Source organism: Boleophthalmus pectinirostris, unplaced genomic scaffold, assembly GCF_026225935.1.
Source record: "Boleophthalmus pectinirostris isolate CB_2022bp ecotype Guang Dong unplaced genomic scaffold, ASM2622593v1 HiC_scaffold_16, whole genome shotgun sequence".
Taxonomy (NCBI): Eukaryota; Metazoa; Chordata; class Actinopteri; order Gobiiformes; family Gobiidae; genus Boleophthalmus; species Boleophthalmus pectinirostris.
Window position 1 is genome coordinate 14,450,252 of NW_026571095.1, and position 23,111 is coordinate 14,473,362.

Genomic DNA, 23,111 nt, shown 5'->3' on the forward strand with positions numbered 1-23,111 from the left:
CAATGCATACTGGGAAGGGCCCTTCGAAAAACTGAGCATCAAACCGCCATGTTTGATTTCCCAGTGGGATGCATCTATTGTTAAAGCCGATCTTTTCAAGTCTTTTGAACCATATCGCTTTTGTTTCTGGTTCTGATATTGTCATATTTTAGTTTTGGGATTCAGACATTGTAATTGTGTGGTTGTGGGATGTCCTAACAGCAGTAAATGGCTCAAGAAATGGCTTCGGAAGTTTGCGAACTCCATAAAAGCAAAAGGGAATCAGATGTGTGTGACAGCAAACCTCTGTTCAAACTGTTTCCCTTCCCAACGGAATTGAAAAATAGTGAAAGGCGAAGGCAGTATTGATAAAAAAGAAGGACCAAAAATGAAATCTTTGGCTGCCTAAGAAATCATCCCAAGTTTGCAGTGAACATTTTGTGTGTGGTGCACCAACAAAGCAAAATCCCGATCTCTCGCTCAGCCTTGGTTACGAATTTAAAAAGTCAACACCAAAGCGTATTCATTACGTGATGACCGGAAGTCTGAAATTTGGGATGCATGTATTGCTGCATTAGACTAAAAGAATGGGCAAAATATTCAAGTTTTTGAATCAAATGTAATGTTCCTTCTTGTCACAATAATTATTTTTACAATCAAAAACATCTGAAATTGTGAAACCCATAGATCCCCTTTGTAATAACAGGAAACTGCCCTCTCCGAGGTTTCAGCCATGTGGTATAGGTCTAAATATGGGCAAAAGCATTGAGGGAAAATACCCCATTGCAAACAAGCGTCTTTGATCTAGTTCAGCTTTGTCTTCTTGACCTAAATTATGTGCCAAAAATTCCCCAGACCACAGCGAGCCAAGCGCATTTACAAACACATCTCCTCTATTTAGCTGCTCAGCCTGGGGAGCTCTGTCCACACACACGTAAACAACTGCATTCTCTCTCCTCCGGTATACAAATCTGTTCACCAAAATCCACTCCTCGTTTCTCAAATGTAACCCGGTGTAGGCCTGGCAAATTATTCATTCCAATTTTTATTTATTTAATACATTTTACCACCGCGTCGTTTTGTTTTAGGGCTTGCCTTTTGTTTCGCCATTGTCTGTGTCCGAGCGTTGCATCATTTCCCAGAGTTCTTTGGGGTTTCTGTCTATGACTCCAGCCGACTGACACTGTTCATTTGATGCCTGTACTCATAAATGTTGGATCCTGTCCCTGAACGCCAAAAGTGAGCCACTAGCTTGAGGCAACAATGAAACTAGACTTGAATTCTAGCCTCTCGTCTGTAATGATGTCTTTATTGTTGCCCTTATAAGTCAATGTTGTACATACAATGGCTTGGCTTCATAGTCAGACTTATGGGTGAGGACTGGAGCATAAGGCAAACAAAGAGCAGGATCAATGACTCTTCGTTTCATCTTGAAACGTAACATCTAAACTCACTTGGCCTGTCAGTGTTGTATCTTGGATTTGTATATTATCGTAGTGACATGCAGGTGGTGGACTGGCATTGGGAAAAGTTACATAGTGCACCTCTAATTTTCATTATTTACTATTATTTATCGCTGAAATGAGATGGACTTTTGGATAGTGCGCTGTGTTAGCTCCTCCCTTGAGACAGATATAAGGCAGTGGCATTCAGAAACCTACAACTGAAGAGTACCGTAATTTCCGGACTATAAGCCACTACTTTTTTCTCACACTTTGAACCACTTTGCGACTTATACAGTGTTATGGTTAATATATGGATGGATTATTTGTTTGGCACATTGTCCATTCATATATACGGTCTAATGTTTGGCAACACACACAGCCTGAGCGCAGAAAGCGCCGCTGTGTGTTTTATACACATGAATCTGGGGTTAATATGAAGTTCCAAAGCTAGCTAGTAATATTGTCATCGCACTCAAATAGTTTATCGCTGTGTGATGAAATAAGTTATGATGCTAAATTAACATTAGTGAGGGGGATACGTCTTACCTGTATGTGTAAATGACGAGAAGAATCGTCTCAAAGTTCAGTAGCCGGACATCCACTCATATCTGATCAATACAACTAGCCCCTGAAATCCTATGAGACACTGACATGATACAGACAAGACAGTGACTCTTTCTGCAGGAGACATGCACAGTAGAACCTGGGGAGAGACGGGGGTGATGCACTGAGGTAGATGCTGTTTGAATATGTTTTGAACAGTTATTTTGCGCTTCATGTAAAAACACACGAAGAAATGCAGATGATGCAGCTTTTAAGTTGAAGGTAATTGATGTGGCTGTTGAAGAAGGAAATAGAGCTGCTGCACGTGAGCTCAGCATCAATGAGTCGATGGTGAGACGTTGGCGATAAACTGACTCTGAGGCAATAAAAGCAGATGGCCCCGAACTTGAAAATGTTCTTGAAGACGTGGACACCTGCGGCTTTTATTCAGGTGGGGCCTATATATGTAGAATTAAAAAATTTTGTTAAAATGTAGTTGATGCGGCTTATATTCAGGTGCCCTCATTAGTCTGGGAATTACGGTACTTGGATGAGTTGCAAAATGTATTCACTCTTAGAGACCTTTTAAGTTGATTAAATTTTCATTTGCAACTGTCACATTTATGCGTCATTGAAGTTGGACTTGTCTTTTACTAAACCAAAGTTAGATTTGGAGTAGACTTAAATGTTTACTTCAGCAAAGTCCCAAGTGTGTTGAGAAGAATTTGGTAACTTTGAATGATGCTTTGTGCTGTTGACCCAAACTCAACTTACACCAGACTTTAGTGATTCAGGTTTTTCTTCACATCGCACATTCAGACCTCTCTGTATAATGTGATTTCGATCAGAATCCAGCCGCCATGACCCCTTGACAGAGCTCTTCGGCGCTGAACTGATCCTCCTCCATGATGTTTGAGAAAGTCCCATTACTATGTAGTCATGGCTGGCTTGGTCGTGTGAGCTGCTGCTAATAGGGAGGCTGCAGTAGTCAAAGGCAGAGACTGAGCGCCTGCCTCCAGACCCGGCTCGTCATCTCAGACACTGAACCCCCATTAAGGAAGTGTATGCTCCAGTGCTGTGCCAGCCTTACAGAGCAAAACGCCACTGCCAACAATACAGCACTTCTGTGATGGAGGTGTCCTCAAGTGTTTCGCTGTTTACAAAGAGGATGTGACTGTGAACAAAAGTACAGCTAAAAAGTTGAAATATAACAAAATACTAAAATGGTGACGCCATATAACACTCTTCTAAGCCAAAAGGAAATCTGACATACACGTTATATAGAAGTTTTCACTCTGAATAAAATGCACGGAGTTTACCATTTAAGACGTGATACAAGATATTTCAAAACTTGTTCCAACTTTAAAGGGGCAGTGTGTAACTTTTCTGTCTGAGAATCCACCACCTGTTTGTCTCTTAGATCTCACTGCTTTGCCTTCAGCTTGCTATCCAGCTACAGGTGTTTATAATGTTATAAAATACTTTGGATTCTTTGGATTCTTACTGTGAGCAGGAATGACTCTTCACAGATCTTGCCTGATCACGCTGCCTGCTTGTTTCCATAGAGATAAATTTAATGTCATACTGTGAGGCATTCCAGGAAAAGAAAAAAACATCTCCGTTGAGACAAGCATCTTTAAAGTATATTTGGACATCTCGACCATACCATACCAACTTTAAAGACTTTACATCTGGCCAAAGTGCTGTACACAAATACACAAATACATAATAGACAAGGACAATTGCAGTACAAGACAATACATAATACGAACCAATATAACTACTAAAAACATAGAATACAATAAGATACTCAACAACAAGAAATATACACATATATTCATTCTTTTGAAAAAGAAATTGAATTCATTCAGACTGAAAAAAAAAATAAAAAATACAGTATTTGCACTCTTCCAGTCCTTGGGCTTTACAGTCTTTTACATTTCTTGGGAGTTGGAACTGTCACAAAGCATAAATACCTTTGCCTTTACCTTGCATCACTTAAAATCCTGAAATAATACTCTGGCCTCAGACAGACAGACAGTTGATTAGTATTCTACCCCAAAACATCACCCCAAAGTAAAGAAGCATGTCATTTTCCACTAGTTTCCTCTGTCCCTCCTTCTCCTCTTCCTCTTTCTCCTCCTCTTCATCCCATCCACACAGGCGCTGTGACTTTGATTAATGGTGAGGCGAGTTGTGCATTCAAAGCCAGGGGCAGTGAGTAGGGGCCAGATAAAAGTGGAGCAGGAGAGGCAGGCACAGGGAGGTTTGGAGGAGTAGACGGGAGTGTGGGACACGGCCACCGATCACTGTCAGCATCAGGGACCCCGGGTGACAGAGGGGGAGGAGGGGGAGGAGGGCATGTGGGTTGGGTGCTGGGAGGGTGGCTCTTGCTCATACATACGGCAGATTTTCGGTGATAGGCGGATACATGTGGTAGTGTGGGTATATGTGTGTATGTGCCAGCAACCCAGTCTGGACAGGAAGAAAGAGTGACTTTACTCTAAACTTGTAAAGAATAAGATGAAGAACATTGTTACTACATGGTCTCACATGTTTAAGAGTTGATATTGGTCGTCATGAAGGTAACATTGGAAGTTTATTGAGCAGACTAGTGCAGTATCTTCATGATGACATCTCTGGTAGGCTCGTGTACACAGGGTCTGGCCATTCTCCTACAGCTACAATCTCACTTTTCCAAGACAGTGTCCCAGGTCTTTGAAAGCCCTCTTGTCCCTGTACTGTCCTGTGGGTGTATTTCCATATCTCAGTGGCCTCTTTAATGCAATGTTTGTGTTTATTGTTGTCATCACTTGAAAGGTATAGGAAGACATGAAGGAGAAGAGGGAGGAAAAAGAGGGGACATTGTATTTGTTCAGAAAATATAATCTTGGAATATCAAATAATCCTCTTTAGGAAAGGTTTCTGCTTTGATTGCCACTCTTCTGTCTGAGACACTATGTACAGTCTCTCATAATGTCTTTTGTGATAATAATAGCAATTGTACGCACTCTGAAAATGGTTGATAAAAATATGATGTCAGGAATTGCAACATTGGTTCAATAAAATTTTGAACAGTCAACCTTCACACTGTACAAGTATGGAACTCAAATCCCTTTTAATGTTTTAGGGTGTGACAAGATGTATTTATTTTATGTATTTATTTGGGGCAAATGAAGATTTACATTATTATACAATGAAACATATAACATAAGTGAAATCGTAATAAAAATCAAAATACCCTCAACAAAGAATTTGCCCAAAAAGGAGTGGAAAGAAGAAAACGTATACCCACTCTTCTAATCTAACACAATGAGATTTCTTTTGCATTTTTCAGACATTTTGCATTATGATCTATTTACAAGTGTGGACAAAGAGTAACTGTTGTAGCTTGGCAGTATAAGATAAGCATACCAACAATAGTAAGGTTAAGGGTACAGGCAATGGTAACAGACAGCAGATCTACAACTAATGTAATGGACGACACATACCAACAATGGTAAGGAAACAATGGACATAAACCAGATAAACATAAATAAAATACCATGCAACACAAAATCTAGCAACACATACGTATATTTACCAAAACAGAATATTGTCACAGTGTAGTGTTACCAAAGTTTTCCTGTTTTGGCGAGTGCATCTCAGCACATATCAGAACCAGCCTGACTTAAAGTTGTGTAAACAGCATCCTGTTTAGCCCCATCTCCTCAGTACAGGAATCTGAGAGCGCAGGGCCCCTCCCGTGGGTCTGTCAGGAACAGTGTGTGCTTGTGGCCGGTAATTGATAATGCGGTGCAGGCAGCGCTGGCCCTGGTCAGTGGAGCGTGAACCAGGCTGAGAGGCTGGGTTGAAACCACAGCCCTCTCTCTGTCTGCAGGAGAGAGGGAAGAGGGAAGATGGAGGAGGAGAGACAGGGGAGTGGATGGAGAAGGGAGAGGGGAGATGAGAGAGGAGAAAGGAAAGAGAAGACAGCGGGGAGAGAAGAGAGAGGAGAGAGAAAATTGAAGAGAGAGGAGCGAGGAGAGAAGGGAGAGGTGAGAGGGGAGAGGAGAGAGAGGCCGGAGAAGGGAGAGGTCGGAGAGGTAGCCTAAACACGACCCATTTACACACCACAACAAGAGCTGCATTCTAGCAGCGACTGGCGTATGGATTTTACAGTTGTGTTCTAAGGTTCAGGGATGGTTTTGTACAACTTCATTCAATGCAAAGTAGCTTGAGATCAGAATTATAGATTGTGCAGTTCACTTTCATTTGTGTTTCAAAGCAACATGTAGTAGTCGGTAATAGCTGTAGTATTATAGTAGTGTTAATTGTGTAATAGGAGTATAAGTAGTAGGGAAGTCGTAGTAATAGTAGTAGAGAGAGTAAGAGTAATAAGAGGAGAAGTTCTACCTTGATTTCTAAATACAAGATACTGGTTTTTGCTCAACTGGAATGAAAAATATTATTAAAAGATGAAATTATTTGCAAAAATCCTTTTAGTAGAGAAATTGATATAAAACCATTGTTGACATGCTTGCTATTGACCTTCTTTTCTGTAAACCAGAAAAGAAAGATTCAAGCAGTTTTTGGTGCTTGAATTCTTGAGTTTTACAGAACCTCTCTGTTGAACTCAATAAATAAGTATGCCATTTTGTCTCCCTGCTGCACAGTGTTTTTACCACAGATGCCCTGTTTCCGAGCCACAGCCAAAACATGATGGAGAGATGTGGGCAGAGGCAGAGGAGTGACAGGTCGGACAGGCAGTAGTAAAGTGTGGGTAAATTGACAGCTCAGGTTTGTGTTTGGGTAAAGTTATACTGCAGGATGGAGTGAGGTACAGCAGTGGTCACAGGGTTTCATTTAATAGGCTTATTATGGTCCACATGTCATAGGGACTGTACACATTGAAAAGTATATGTTGTATATAATCCAACACGCCCTCTCCAACATTTTAAAATAACTTTCTTAATTACCATATATTTTTTGGACTATAAGGCGCTCCGGATTATAAGGCACAATATCAGTAATGTTGAATTCTCTCATCTATTTTCAGACATAAAGCGCACCGGATCATAAGACGCATTAAGCCAAACAACGGACAACACTTGAGACAGGATCCATTGGTAGATTGTGACTTAACTCGTCCGATGTTGCCTCCCTGTTTCGTGAATGTGTATTATGAATGTGAATGTGGGTGGATAATTAAAGTTAGTTTTTTTATTTCCTATGAGGAGGACTCAAATATACATTGGGTTTAATGCAGCTTTATGCACATTAGTTTACATTTTTCAGAAATTAAACTTAAAACCACATGGCTAATTTGTATAAACTACAAGTGCTGAAAAAACAGCTCGCTCCTTGTGCACAGGTGCGGTCAGCTCCTGTCACACTAAAGGACACGACTCACCTACTCCACGAGGCTCCTGACTATGGTAGCCGTAATGCTACATTTACACAACAAAAAAAACAGAGAGCTACTAGTTTTAGCAGTCACAATAAATTTAGTATTTAAAAACGCAAAGCGAACCTTAGATTAGAGGTATAGTTAGATGCCTGTGGGTTTTTCGGAAGAATTCAGTGCGTGTCCTAGGAAAAAGCACAAGAGATTGAAGGATCCGAGTACAGGCCACTTTATTTTAACATTTGCAGTTCACAGAGATTCAAGTTGATTACCAAGTACAACTGTCACCCTGAAACGAGGCCTCTGACAAAACCCAGAAAGAGAGGTAGCTTTATACTACCCATCTGACAAAATATTAACTTGTTGATTTAGCATATACAGCAAGAAAATTAACAATAATGCTGACCCGGTGCACTTTATCATGGGTGGGTACATGCCATGGGGTCCACATCCGTCAGTTTTCTGCTTTGTAGCATTTCAAAGTTCAGAATAACATGTCTTTTTATAGAACCATAGATAGACAGAATGTTTTCTTCCCTGTTGTCATTCTAAGGTACAGATATTGGGTGAATCAGCATGATCAACACAGAATAATTCTCACATGCCTATAAAACATAAGTCATTATTCAGTAATTAGTGCACAAAATAAAGCATCAAAATGATACAAGTACAATGGTAGAGACCCCTGTACTAAGAAATGTTGACAGATTTTTGAGTGCCTTGTGCCACATAAAATTAATTCAAGGTCAGCAAGCACAACCAGAATTAATACACAAGGCGCACTGTAAATTTTTGAGAAAATGTATGGATTTTAAGTGTGTCTTATAGTCCGAAAAACACGGTAGTAAAGCAATTATTTGGTAGAAGCACACAGATCAATATATTATAAGAACAAAGAGCAAAAATGTAAATGGTAATAATACATTCCAAATAAGCAGCAAAAAGTAGCAAAAAGACTAGTGTCATGATTTTAAAATTGTATGTTTTATTTTTATTTACTCATAAAAAATGTGTTGTGTGTATGGGTTGTGTTTGATTCAGAGTAGTAGTGTAGTGGATCTTTAAAATAAAAAAAAAGAGGCTTTTACGGCTGCAAGCAAAATTTCCACTTCAAACGAGAACCTCAAAATATTACTAATTCCCCGCTCTTCAAAGCAATGTCCGTATTTATATTCTCAAACCAAAAACGTATTTATTAAATTCAAGTATGATGAAATTATATTTGGCTACCTGACACGTCTAAGTCTTTTGATGCTCACTGTTCTGTGCTCCAAACTTGAGAATGTCACGCTGTTTCTCCATTGTATAGTCCGTTCAGGTAGCAAAAATACCAGTGGCTCAAATCCAAATTGACTTCTAGCTGAACCTGCGCCAGACCTCGGAGTGACTGCACTGGAAAAAAGCTACTGTGAGTTCTGCTGAGTGTATGTAGCCTTGTACCTCATCCAAATATGGCAACCAGTCTGGGCCAACACACTAAAGTACACTTTGAGAGGGACTTGAAATCATCTCATTTCTACCTGCTTGCAGCTTGGAGTGTCATTTGTTTCATCTTGGGTTCTGTGCAAAGAGCTAATAGCTGCGTTCCTTTAATTGTCGATAAACTGTAATGATGGCAACGTGAACAAAAACGCTGGCACTGTGAGTTTATTTGTCCCAATATGTTGTTCCATTAAGAGCTGCCAAAAACCAGACAATTGCAATCACTTGTGAAGGGAATTGTTCATTTTGATTTCGATTGTCTGCATTGAGTTGCAACAAGAGCAATTTTCGACATTCACTATTGTCGTAAAGTTTTATTTTTTTCTGACAAACTGAAAACTGCTAAATTGCTGTAGTGGAGTGGAAGTAGTAGCAGTGGTGTAAGTATAAATATTAGTAGTGTTTTCATTCTTTCACTCTTTCTTTAAACAATAGAATGTGATTTTCAGCATTAATTTGATGTTCCATGTTCCATGTGATCTTATAAGTGAGTAATCCCTCATCATCCAGGTAGGTTCAGTAGTGCTTCGTGGGTGACTTCTACTTCTACTTGACAGCTCAAGCTCTGTCCTGTGAATGTGACTTTTTCAGCACTGATACATGCTCAAATGATTATCCAAAGTATTATCTAGTTTCAATACTAGTTTTAGTGGCTGATTTCGGATACTTTTGACACCAAATAATGGTAGTAGTCCTTAGAAAGTCTGGATTTCTGAAGGAAATCCTAGAGGAAACTAACCCAAAACTAGGAAGAACTTGTAAACACCACAAATGAAACTGGCTACCATCTTGAGACAAGGTTGGTGGCACAGTGGCTCACTCAGCCAACCTTACTACTAGTAACTTATCAATCCGATACTGGTATTGGATATTGACACGGATAGAAAAACAAAACTTTTGTTGGATTGGACGTCTGCTTCCTAATATCAGTTCAGCTGATTTCCAGGCTGGACAGACAAATTGATTTAATAAGACAATTTACTGATCGCAGTTGGCCCAGAAAACCTCATAATGTTCAAATTTTTATTTAATACAAAAGTGTTTTGTGGTTACTTGAGGGATAAATAACAGCCTCATAACACATTTGGATCTGTTTTGTTTTATTTTATTTTTGTTTAAAGGAAATAAATGCTGTTTTCAGTCTGCACTGGTATGAGATGATATCGGGTATCGACAAATACTTAAAGCTATAGGGCTGGAATCGGTATCACAACTGAAATAGCTGGATTGTTGCATTCCTACTTACTACTATATCACAACTCTGAACTCTGTAGTATTATTTTGTATATGTGAAGCCTGAAGCCTTCCACAATACAAACTCTTTCCTGCAGTGTATCTTATCATTGCTGTAGCATACAATCCACCTCTGCCTACCTGTTTGTTTACCTCGGGGCATTAGTGTCCATATTTAATCCTGTCTGTGATTTGTCCTGACGTGTACCTCTCTTGCTGTGTTTGTGCCCCGCAGCTCCTTCGATTGTTCCCATCATGCACCAGATCAGCTCCACCATGAATAGCTTCACACTGTCATGGCCGCAACCCGAGCAGCCCAACGGCATCATCCTGGACTACGAGCTACGCTACTACGAGAAGGTAAGACCGCTATTGTAACATATAATATTAAATCCATTTACCGTAAAGGAGTATTGTGGTTTCAAGTATCTTGTTTGGCAATCTGAGATGTTTCATCATCATTCGATTGATAAAACAATTGATATATATAGTTATATAGTAAAATGCCCATATTACAGTATTCTCTGCTCTGTGATAATGCTGTTTTCTCATCACAAACAGACCTGGAGATGTGCTTTGTTTAATTCACACATGTTTACCACACAAACCCTGCATATTTAGGTTGACCTTTTCTATCAAACAGAAAACACAAACAAAACAAGATGTTCCACCTTGTGATGGCAGTACTGGAAGTGCTCCAGTCAGGTTTTAAACCCCATACAGCTTTGCTACAGTCATTTGGATGATTTCAGCCCAGGAATTGCCGATCTCTACTGAACAAAAGGTAAAAGGAGCCGTTAACTTGAAAACTACCACTACATAACATCACACAGTGGAAAAGAGCATTTTGAATTTTGGAGATGTAGACAGACTAATAATAAAGGGACACTCAAACATATATGAACAAACAAAACACAAATGGTTTTGAGGAGGTTATAGCATTATAGCATGGTTTAAAGCTCACAAGAGTCAATTTTGCATATTATTCGGCCATTAAACTTGGTAGTAGCCTCAATTAAAAAGCAGTTTAATGAATTACCACAAAATTTGTTAATGAAACAAATCTTGACTGCATCGGATAAGGATCCATTTTTGTAATGAAACCTGAAAATGTCTTAGCTTCTTGTGGAAAATGCAAGAGAGAGAGACAGTGCTAACTGGCAATATACTAAATAAGTCGTATGCATATAATTATAGATTTTCGTACAAAAACAAATGTGTTCAGGACAAAGATATGTCTTAGATTAAGTGCATTGTAAAAGCCCTTTGTTTTCCTATAGTTTCCAGTCCATGTATATATTTCTCATGTTTGAGTCCAAGTCTGAATAATAGTGCACGCATTCATTTCCAAGTCCTGATTACTGTTGTGAAATTACAGTCCAAACTGCCAGTCATATGCCAACAAGTCCAGTCTTACACAAAGAAGGAAAACTAGAGACAAGCAGGTAGTTTACACCAGTAAAGTTACATGGTGCATCTTTAAACTCTCAAAACGTTTCTTAAATGGCCCATATTACACTATTTTCTGATTGATGTTATAATGTTGTAGCCAAGCTGGCGCCACCTAGTGCCTCCACTCAATTTAATTTCTCTCCAGCATCTAGGTCAGGAATTAAAATAAAATAGACGGTTCGCAAAAACTCCGGAAGTGCGAGTCCGGGCACCAGTGAATCAGCGAAGAGTGATATATTCAGTGTTGTCAACAATTCCCGAGATTGAGGATTTAAAGCCGGAATAAAGACAATGTTTGGTGAATTTCAGCAAGGGAAAAGACGCTATTGCCCTTCTTCCTTTTTGGGAAAAGCTTAATATACAGTTAGCTAATACATATGTAGTTTCCTCATCAGAAATATTCCTGGAGGTTTGTTTTGTTTATTCACACAGGCTTAACACACAAACCCTGCATATTTAGAGTCCTTCTCTCAAACAAAAAACAGAAAACAGATAACACTCTGTTCCACCTCGTGGTGTCTTGTACACACACATACAGGAAGTGCTCCATAGTGTTTTTAAATTCCATACACCTTCCTTAGAATCATTTGGATAATTCAAGTCTTGGATTTGCCAATCAATACTGAACTAAAGGTAGCTGTTAACTAGCAAACTACTAGTTCATGACAGGACACATCACATCACAGGGTAAAACAGAGCATTTTGAGCTTTGGAGATATAGGCAGACTAACAATAAAGGGTTAACATAATGTAACATAGAGCCTTGAAAGCCTTATTTTTCTTGCATTGTCATCTTTATGTGGCCCTGTCTTACCCGTCCACATCCTGGCTCCAGCTTCCTCTGCAGGAACTCAATTGTGAGACATGGGCGCGCTCGGTCCCCCCGGGTTGATAATAGGTTCCTTGAGAGCGTCCGTCTGCTTTTCTCCCACTGTTCTTTGGTTTCGTGTGTTGATGAACTGAATGGGCTGACCTCTGCTCCGAGCCCGCGCTGCACAGTGCCTCCACCTGTCCCGCTGTGAAAATGCATTGCACCTGTGGGGGGTGGTGAGGGGTGGGGGGTGACGCTGGTGATGGGAGGGGGGCATTGACCAGTCTGCCCAGACACAATGTGACTGCTTTATTAAGTCAGCGCTCCCAGTTGTCTGCTCCTATTCAACTCTTACCTGTAGAGGATTTTGACAGGACTTTTAAATGATAGACAAAGATTTTTTTTTTTTCTTCATTTGAAATCTTATTTGTCTGCCCATTGATTGTTGTGTTCCCATTTGTATATGCTATCTTAAACTTCTCCCATGGGTGTCTGTGCTGTCTTACATTTATACTGATACAGCTCAAGATCTGTCCTGTGAATGTGACTTTTTTACTATTAACACATGCGCAAATGAGTATCTAGTTTTGATACTAGTTTTAGTATATGATTTTTGACAGTATGGACAACCCTGAGTAGCAATAGTACTACTTTATATTCAGAAAGACTTATAAGTATTTTTCATTTGGAATGTTATTTGTCCTTCCATTGATTGCTTAACAGGATTGCATGTTGTTTTCCCATTTGTATGTTATCTTAAAGGTACATTGTGCAACTTCTCTGGTGATCTGCTTATCTGCATGAAGATGTCATGGCTTAGTCGGTGTTTGTCCTTCTCAAATAGTGGGGCATATGACCTCGAGGAGCATGTTTTTTTTGTTTTTTTTTTGCTGTACTAGAATAAAGTGTAATTGCACATCCACTGCGGTAGTTGGCAGTGACGCTCTAATTGTCAGAGTGTGCGCAGGGAGTATTAGCGTTATAGGGTTGGGTCACAGCACAGAGCAGAAAATATGAAGTGAAGAGACCAAACTGTATGTAACTGTATGTAGCGCTCAGCTTAACTGTGACTACGGTGGAAAATGAGGAAAGACCGCTGTGTTTACTGTGCCTAAAAATGTTGGCAGCAGACAGCATGAAGCCAAATACATTACAACATTGCTGAAAGACATTACACCCCAATTATGCTGATCAGCCGCTTGAGTTTTTTCAGCGAAAACATGCCGAATATTGCCAACAGTCACCCCGTTTTGTGAATGCTGCTTCAGTAAACCAGCGAGCACTGTTAGGATCATATAAGGCGGCGTACCCAATAGCAGAGGAGCTGATACAGCTGCAGCATTAGACATGGTTTCTGTCATGCTGGATGATGCAAGTAGAGGTCTACGCGGGACTGAATTTTCTGTCCCACTCCTGCCTGCACTCGTACTGTGCAGTCCTGCTCCCGCCCGCTTCCTCAGAGAATTATAATTTTCAGTCCCGCTCCCGCCCACATGTGCAATATTTTGTTCACTTTCTTAAACTCTATCAAACACGGAGAAGCGGACAGGAATTGTCTAAAATGTGCATGAGATTAGACCACATACGGAAATTTAGGCTGCTTAAAATGTTTTTATTAAGGCCAAGTAAAATATCCGGCACAAATTATGCATGATAGGCATACGTTAATCATTTGTATATTTTACTTTAGACTCTTATTTAATTTGCGGAACTGCAGTTTATCATCCCGCCCACCCACTCCCACGTTATGTCGTCTCGCTCCTGCCCACACCCACAATGAGCTTTCAAAATATATCCCGCGGCGCACTGTTCTGCGTCGGGTTCCACAGGAGGCCCACGGGAACGCAGGGCTCTAGACGCAAGTGCCCCGAACTGTAACACGAACATCATTTTTAAAGACAGCACACAGGAGCGGACCGCCTCATGACACAGGTGAGCGGACACATGCTGCGTGAGTCCCCGGGGGTCGCTTTTGGAGACGCGACTAAAACGTTCGCTCTTGTATGTTGGCGACTGAAGGCGAGGGTGCGATTCATCCACATTTGGTAGTGGTCCTGTGGAGTGAAATGTTTTCTTCTTCCTAGGGAGGCCGTGACAGAAAATAATTGAGTCTACACTGGTCAAAACCCATCTATCTCAAGGAAGACAACTGGGCTAAATTACAGCTCAGATCTGTGGAGAGGCAATCCTATCCTATTCACAGATGATGATTGTATTTTTGAGCAATAGAAACACCCGTGATGAATAAATGCTAGATCGACGTGTTTAATGTCATACCATGGGACATTCCAGGCAAAACAAGAACATCACCATGGAGACAAGCAGGTAACGGACCCTCCACTAGAAAAGTTGCGCAATGCACCTTTAAACTTCTTCCATGGGTGTCTTGTTTTGATAAAGCTGAAGATCAGTCGTGTGAATGTGATTTTTTTTTTGGTATCGATACATGCTCAGATCAAGTTAATAGTATCCAGCCATCCAGACTTTTTTTTTTTTCATTTGCAATCTTATTTGTCCTCGCATTGATTGCTTTGGTAGGGTCGCATGTTGTTTTCCTCTTTGTATATGTTATCTTAAACTTCTCCCTTGAATTTCTCCACCCTTCTCCCTATTGCTTTTAACTAAATAAAGGAAAAAGCTATTGTGTTTAAAAATATCTTCTGCTTTTTTTCACAAACCCAATTTCACTTCCCAGATCAATATTCCGAGCCTCACGTTGGAATAACGTTTGTCACTTTAGTGTTTTTCACTCAGGGAGGACTACAATGGTGTGTTTTTAAATGATGTTTGGGTGCTTGGTTATCCAATAATGCTTGCTTTTCCCCAATGGCGTCGCGCAGGTCGTGAAATTGAATCGGATCGCCGTGGGCCGGAGAAAGCTTATCTAAGTCTTGTAAATAACACTCTTATACCCTGCCATCGGCTCATGAATATCAATGAAAAGTAGTCCTATAGATGTGTATGTAGCCTGCTCAAACAGAGGAGAGCGAACGAGTGAATTAATGGATTAAATACTTGTCTAATTGCGTCCAGGTGATTTGGGCAGAAGTGAGCCTCCACATGTTTGCTTCCTCACTCCAAGTCAAGATTGAAAGTTATTTTTAGAACAGTACACAAACAGCATATTTTCACTAACATGAGACGAGCCCGGGTAGAAAAGCCAAAATCTGTATTCAGGGGAGAGTACTTTGAAGTATAAAGTAGTGATCTGAATAATTCCTCAAGAGTTATAAAAGTATTTGATGAATGTTCAGCTGAGAAAGTGTATCTGATTTATCATTTATAAAGTGAATGTAATCTGACAGACAGAACATTTGGCAAGTCAAAAAGTAAATGATACAAATTTGAAAAATGTATCTAAAGGAACATAAATTCAAAACATGTATTCATATCAACATAAAGCTTTTCTCATTTAGGGACTTACTGTGGGAAAGTCACAAAAGCGTTTACTCATGCAGCTTAGTCTAGTTTCAGTCAAATATTACGAACAGTGTGTTGCAATCAAACCACTTCTTATTCCTCAAGTTCTGTAACTGACTAAATATAATGAATTACCTCTGTATTCTAACTTTGTGGAAATATACTTTTACTTAAAAGCTGTATTTGTCTCCAACTGCAGAGATTCAGAATAGTATTATATTAAGTGCAATAAGTGGTGATTGTATGGTGTCAACTTTTAAGTGAAGCATGTCACATTCTCTTATCCTCAAATATACTGTATGTGCAGATGTACTGCAAACTTAGATGGTAGTATGATTTAAAAAATCAAGTGTAGAATTGTCCCTAATGTAGCATTAGCTCCCTGTAGTACTGTGTAGTACTGTGTAGTACTGTGTAGTACTGTGTGGCTGCGTGTGGTGGACACAGAAGGTGAATGGGAGTGATTGCTTTGTGACACACTGAGCTGTGGAGATGAGATTTCCACGTCGGTGGTCTTCTCTCACACACTGGCTCTGGGACTCGGTGAGGCTTTTGATGGACTCTAAATAGACTCCTCTTCCTCAGCCGCCCTGTGCACATGACACTGGGCTGTCTGTGTCTCGAGCTTATTCATGTTCTCTCAAGATGAATGTCTACACTGAAACCATATATGCCTCTGTATCTGCAATTATCTACTCTGACATTCCAGAGGAATTACAGAAATATTACAGAAAGATTGGAATGTAAAAAAAAAATCTGGAGAAATAGTCAACAGGGATGTTATCTATCTTCAAATATCTAAAAGAGTACATTCATAAAATACTCACATTTCACACAACATTTTACTTGCTCATGTTCTTTTTGTGTACACATGAATACACTTTTTCCTCTTTTATCTTCCCCAGTCTAAATAACTCCTTTCTATTCTATTTTCCACAAAAGTCCACAGTGTTGGTTGATGGTTAACATGCACTTCATAGAGAGACATTTTGAATGATTATTTTTGATATTGTGATATTTTTGTTAGTTTACTTGAAGCTCTCCTGTACTTCTAGTATTGCCTGATCCGCCACACAGACTGTGGTTGGACTCAGGGTTGTTGTGTCACAAAGTGTGAGTAATATGATCATAAAAATTGTGTCTTTACACAAATGGCCTTGGATCTCTTCTCTTTATTCACTTGAGCGAGGCGTGCATTCATCTGAGCTCAGTCACATTGTCAGGATCAGGCTCATTGTCTCTGTGCAGTTTAGAGGCACAGTCTGAAACACAGCACTCACAGTGGAGCGCAATGGAAAATATCAGGACGTTTTAATAATATATATGTTAGATTATATTATTTAAAGCTATAGTATGTCACTTTTAGCCCCAAATAGACTATAATTGTATAATAATTTCTACAATATTGTGTAGAAAGAATACAAATTTGACTGCACTTGCAACATACAACTGTACATACTGGAGGATGTGTTTTCTGCCTGAATCTATGCTGTAGCTGTCTAAGGCTCATAGTCACTTGTATTATCTCCTTGACTTCCCATGTCACCTTGCAGGAAGTAGCAGCAGGTGAATGACTGAAAAAAGATCATGATGGGGTTTATATTAGCCCAACCATTTTCATCGTAAAGATTGTCCGACCTCACCCACAGTACAGGGATGAGATTGCTTTACTGCACCAAATACAGTGTTTATTCCCCAAACGATATTTCCCCTAAACTACAGAAATAAAATGGCAACTCACCGTTTACAGTGACAGCCCGGACTGCAGCTGGTAATAACTCACAAAGAGTGTTTTTACAGGCCTGACATAAAGCTGCAGTTGTTGCTAACGGTATCGTCTCCACGGCGCTGTTCCCTTTTTTCCGCCTTGCTTCTCATTACAGAATAAGTGGTCTTGGGACCTCGTAAATTGGGAAGCAAGATGAAAGAAATTAAAGGTTTATAGTGAAAAACGCTCTGGTCTTGTCCGTTTCTCATGCCTCTGCTATTTTTTCTTTCTCTCTTTTTTTTTTTTGCGACTGCTTGAAAATTTGGGGATGGTGGAAATAACTCGGCATAGCGGAGGTCAGGCCCTCCATTAAAGCTGGAGCAGAGCAGCAGCGGCTCTGGTTACTGATGGCCCAGAGTGTGACCGTGGGGGCGGTGGGGTTTGGGAGGGGGGTTGGGGTATGTGTGTCTTTGGATCACTTTAAGTTGTCCACTAAAAAGCACTTTACTCCTCTGATCTGCTACATATAAACCAAAGCTCAATCTGCATTTGTGGCACTGTTGTTTTGGATGTAGGAAGATAATTGTAGGATGATTTTCTACCCATTTGTTTTGACTTTAAAGCCTAAACACATAAACTCCAGGAGGATTAAAAGGGAGAGTGAGGGGAGAGAAGGGGTGGGGTTTAGAGGACCAAAAGGGGACTAAATGGGAGGAGGGGTGGGCTCTGGAGGACTAAAGGGAGAGTGAAGAGGAGTGGGTTCTGAAGGACTAAAGGGAGAGTGAAGAGGAGTGGGCTCTGGAGGACTAAGACAAGATAAGATAAGATAATCCTTTATTGTCTCCCATGGGAGAAATTTGTCTTGGGACAGGGGGTAACATGCTTTATCAAAAAACAGGACAACACAACACAAAGCAGCACATAAACAAACACCATAAAACAAAGTAAATATGAGACCAAGTATGACCACGAGTGATGCACCAACACGACCCTTAAATTATCCTTAACAGGCAAACCCTTGCATTCTTCTGTTCTATTAATTATTGCACATTTCCTAAGCCTATGTGCAGTTTTAGTTATAATTATAGCACATTCCTTAAGCCTAAGTGTAGTTTTAATTGCACATTCCCTACACCTATGTGCAGTTTTGATTGCACAATCCCTAAGCTATTTATAATTATTTTTTAACTGCACTATCTGAGTTTAGCAGTTTAACAGCTAGTGGCACAAAAGAATGTTTGAATCTGTTCAGTTTACAGTTTGGGACCCTGTACCTTCTGCCTGATGGCATCAACTCAAACTGACTGTGAAGAACATGGGTTGGGTCATTGATCACCTTCCTGCTGAGCTTCCTAACAGTCTCCTCAAAAATTTGCTGAAGTGAGCTTGGGGCCACACCCATTATTTTACCTGCTCTTTTAGTCAAGGTAAAAATCTGTGCTTTAAGTTTGACTGACAGGTTACCAAACCATGTTGACAAGCCATAGCGTAAGATAGATTCCATGCATGCTTTTAACACAACAGCATTACATTGGTGTCAACTCCATGTAACCTAAGCCGTCTTGAAAAATAGAGACGCTGGCTGATTCTTGAGCAGACAGACTGTACCTGCTGGCTCCATTGGAGCTGAGAATCAAATAACACACCCAAGTACTTATAACATGTCACCTGCTCTATGTCCCTCCCCCTGATATTAACGGGGCTGTGGTCCCCGACAGATTTGGGATCAAAAATTATCTCCTTTTTCTTTTCCACATTTAAGACAAAGGAGATAATAACTCACTAAAGGGAGAGTGAAGAGGAGTGGGCTCTGGAGGAGTAAAGGGAGAGTGAAGAGGAATGGGCTCTGGAGGAGTAAAGGGAGAGTGAAGAGGAATGGGCTTGGAGGACTAAAGGGAGAGTGAAGAGGAGTGGGCTCTGGAGGAGTAAAGGGAGAGTGAAGAGGAGTGGGCTCTGGAGAGTGAGAGGAGTGGGCTCTGGAGGAGGGAGAGTGAAGAGGTGGGCTCTGGAGGAGAGGGAGAGTGAAGAGGAGTGGGCTCTGGAGGAGTAAAGGAGAGTGAAGAGGAGTGGGCTCTGAAGGAGGAGAGTGAAGAGGAGTGGGCTCTGGAGGAGTAAAGGAGAGTGAGAGGAGTGGGCTCTGGAGGAGTAAAGGGAGAGTGAAGAGCTCTGAAGGAGGAGAGTGAAGGGCTCTGGAGGAGAGGGAGAGGAGAGGAGTGGGCTCTGAAGGGGGAGAGTGAAGAGGGAGAGTGGAGGCTCTGAAGAGAAAGGGTCAGCTCTGGAGAACTAAAGGGAGAGTGAAGGGGAGACAAGCGGCAGGGTCTGGAGGACTCAAGGGGAGACTAAGTGGGAGGAGTGGCAGAGTCTAGAGAACTAAAGAGGAGAGTGAGGAGGGGTGGACTCTGAAGGCCTAAAGGGGAGACTGAGTGGGAGGAGGGGCAGTGTCTATATAGGACTAAAGGGGGGAGTGAGGAGATGGAGGAGCAATCTCTGGTGGACTAAAGGGGAGAGGAGGTGAAGGCTAGAGAAGCCTAAAAGGAAGAGTGAGGGGGTAGAGAGGTGGACTATGGAGGACTAAAAGGGAGAGTGAGGAGGGGCGAGCTCTGGTGGACTAAAGGGGAGAGGAGGTGAGGGGTAATCAGTCCTAAAAGGGAGACTGAGGGGGTAGAGAGGCGGGGTTTGGAGGACTAAAAGGGAGAGTGAGGAGGTAGAGAGGTGGAGTCTGGAGGACTTAAGGGGAGAGTGAGAGGAGGGGTGGGGTTTTGCGACTTAAAAGGGAAAATGAAGGAAAGGAGAGATTTGGTCTGGGCTAAGAAGAAACACCTTGAGAACAGCTTCAAACTCCGCTCCTGCAGGTGTTATGGAGGCTCTCAACACATCAGAGGCATGTTTTATCACAGACCTCCTAAAATGTAGTGACAGAGTTTAAACAAGTTGACAGCACACTCACACTGTTTAGGGCTGCTCGATTAGTTTGCCCCAAAATGGCAAAATCAGTAAGAACAGTAAAGAATGCTGCTAAAATGTCATGTACACAGCGTTATTTGCAGAGCTGATTTAGTGCTGAGTCCCACTTATGCACTCAAGCACACAAAGACAAGTTTAGATTTCAGTAAAATATTTGGACGATAATGCTGTGCTGAATATTTGAAAACATTTTGCTCTTACCGTCCAAAATGGCATGATTTTGTCTTCAGTATTCATTGTCTAATTCATTTAATTCCCTTCCATATCAAAACTGAAAAGGAGGTCAGGAGTAAGCCATTATTCACTTACCCAGCACAATTAAATTAGTGTTAACAGTGTGATTATTATTATCATTATAGATCGCAGATAAAGTATTGTGTGTTTTATTCTAAAATGAAAAATAATCCCTACTTTATTTTTATTTGCCAATGTTTCCACCTCATTACATTTTAACAAATTAACCCACATTAAAACCTTAATTTTGTCACTAAGCAACACTTTTTACTTTTAAATATTTAACCTCAGATGTTATGTTTTAATCAGTTTCCTCTTTGCAAGCATATTACTGTAGACGCCGATGCCTCCTCCTCCTGCTTCTCTCACAAGAGAAGAGCACACATGGTCTCTCTCGGGGATGTCTTGGTGCCAGGTGCTCATGCTGTCCATTTTGAGTGGTTGGCATTATTAAAAAAAATAACTGAAAAAACTACAACCCCCATCCTTCAAGTCCACCCACTCCTGTCTCCATCTCTCACATTCTGAACGCCGGGTCACCTCCAGTCACCGTGGGTTTTGTAGTCTGCTAGAACATGTCGAGGTGGCCTTTACGGAGTCCACAAGAATAATGATTCCTTTCTGAATAGCTCTGCCCCAAAAATGTGGAGAATAAGATTTGGAAATGTCAGGTAGAGATACAGAGACAGATCTTGTTTCTCTGGCCTTTCGCCCGCTACAATGGAGCTGATGAGAAACCCTATCTCCCTTTGGAATGCTCCTAATTACACATGTACCACGAGGTAAAGGAATGGCACCTTCAGCAAATATCTCTACAGCCTGAGTTACAGAAGAAGTTTGGAAATATGATATGATGGAACGCCAGAGTCTAAAAACATATTTTGTTCCCACATAGTTCTTGAAATGGATTGCCTTTTCATTCCCAAAGTCATTCTCTCCAAACAGTGTGCACAGTTGGTTCTCTAGTGCAGTTATATTGTGCATATGTCAACACTGCTATGTGCTATAAAACTGCTGATGTTGTCTTTGGAATGATTAGATTTGTGATTTTAAATGTACATTTATCTGACAGTTGTACAAATGTGTGTGTGCTCTCAAGGAAAACACCTGGTATGTTGTTTTATGTTTGGAAGTTACCAAAATATATTCTACTTTTTTGGCAATGGCAAGAGTTATTAGGGTCCCAAGTTGATTTCAAAGACAGACATTATTTAAAGGTGCTATTCTGATTGAAGTTTCACCACCTGCTTGTCTCCATGGAGATGTTATTGCTTTGTCTGGAATGTTCCATGGTATTAAACATATCAGTCTAGCACTTATTCATTACGGGTGTTTCTGTTGCTTAAAAACACAATAATTCCTTCTGTGAACTGACTTTTTCTCTCCACAGACCTGAATTGTAATGTCTGCATCTCCTCGTCATAGATTTAATTTATACTGTGGAACATTCTAGACAAAGCAAGAGCATTTCCGTGGAGACAAGCTGGTGATGGACCCTCCTCTAGAAATGTTAGTGCACCTTTTACAAATAGGGGAAGACTTTATAAGAACTATACTTAATGAAGCCTGAACAAAGACTTAATCCATAATGAACACATGGTTTATTAAGAATGATTCAGGCTTAGTGGCAACTTAATTAACACCCTAACTCCTTAATTAAGTACTGTTTCGGTCCAGGCACATAACACGTACCCGTACTTAAAGGTGTATAGCGTAACTTTTCTGGTGAAGGGTTCTGTCAAATACTTTTCTTCATAAAGATGTTATTGCTTTGTCTGAAATTCTTTATCTGAGCAAGTTGCAGGTCAGATCTGTGGAGAGGCAACCCTGACCACAGTCAGAATGCCTGTTTTTCTAGGTACTGTATTTTTTAGATGATAGGGTGCACTTAAAATCCTTTCATTTTCTCATAAATTGACAGCGTGCCTTATCATCTGGTGCTGATGTATTCATTTTGGTTGTGCTTACTGACCTCAAACCAATTTTATGTGGTACAGGACACTCAAAAATCTGTCAAAATGTTTTAGAACGACTTTGGTAAACTACAAAGCTGCACCACTTGATGGATTGCATTACAACTACTGTAGTCAGTAGCTTCATGGATTAACGTCATCAGCAGCACATCCTCTGTCAGAAAAAGAACGCACATATTCCTCTGAGTTCTGTCCTTTAGTCCAACTGAAGCTGACAGCATCTGTGCACAAGGAAAGAGATGTCTTTTTCAGCACTTATAGTTTATGCAAATTAGCCATGTGGTTTTAAGTTTGGTTTCTGTAAAATGTAAATACAAAGCCGCATTAAGCACATAGTACTCACTCAATAGGAAATATAACAGCAAACTTCACATTCAGATTCATAATACACATTCACCAAGACGGAGACAACGCCAGGCGAGTTACGCCGCGATCTGCCAATGGATCTTGGATGCCTGGGCTAAGGGATCAGTCTCAAGTG

General features: G+C 40.6%; 1 protein-coding gene across 2 annotated transcripts in view; it reads left to right on the forward strand.

Moving 5' to 3' along the window:
- The window catches only part of LOC110159937 (ephrin type-B receptor 1), a 282,975-nt gene that overhangs the window by 195,086 nt on the left and 64,778 nt on the right, over positions 1 to 23,111 (forward strand). For both annotated transcript variants that reach the window (XM_020924537.2, XM_020924544.2), the window contains exon 6: positions 10,304 to 10,428. In XM_020924537.2, coding sequence (XP_020780196.1) covers positions 10,304 to 10,428 — 125 coding nt within the window. The remainder of the gene's footprint in view (positions 1 to 10,303; positions 10,429 to 23,111) is intronic.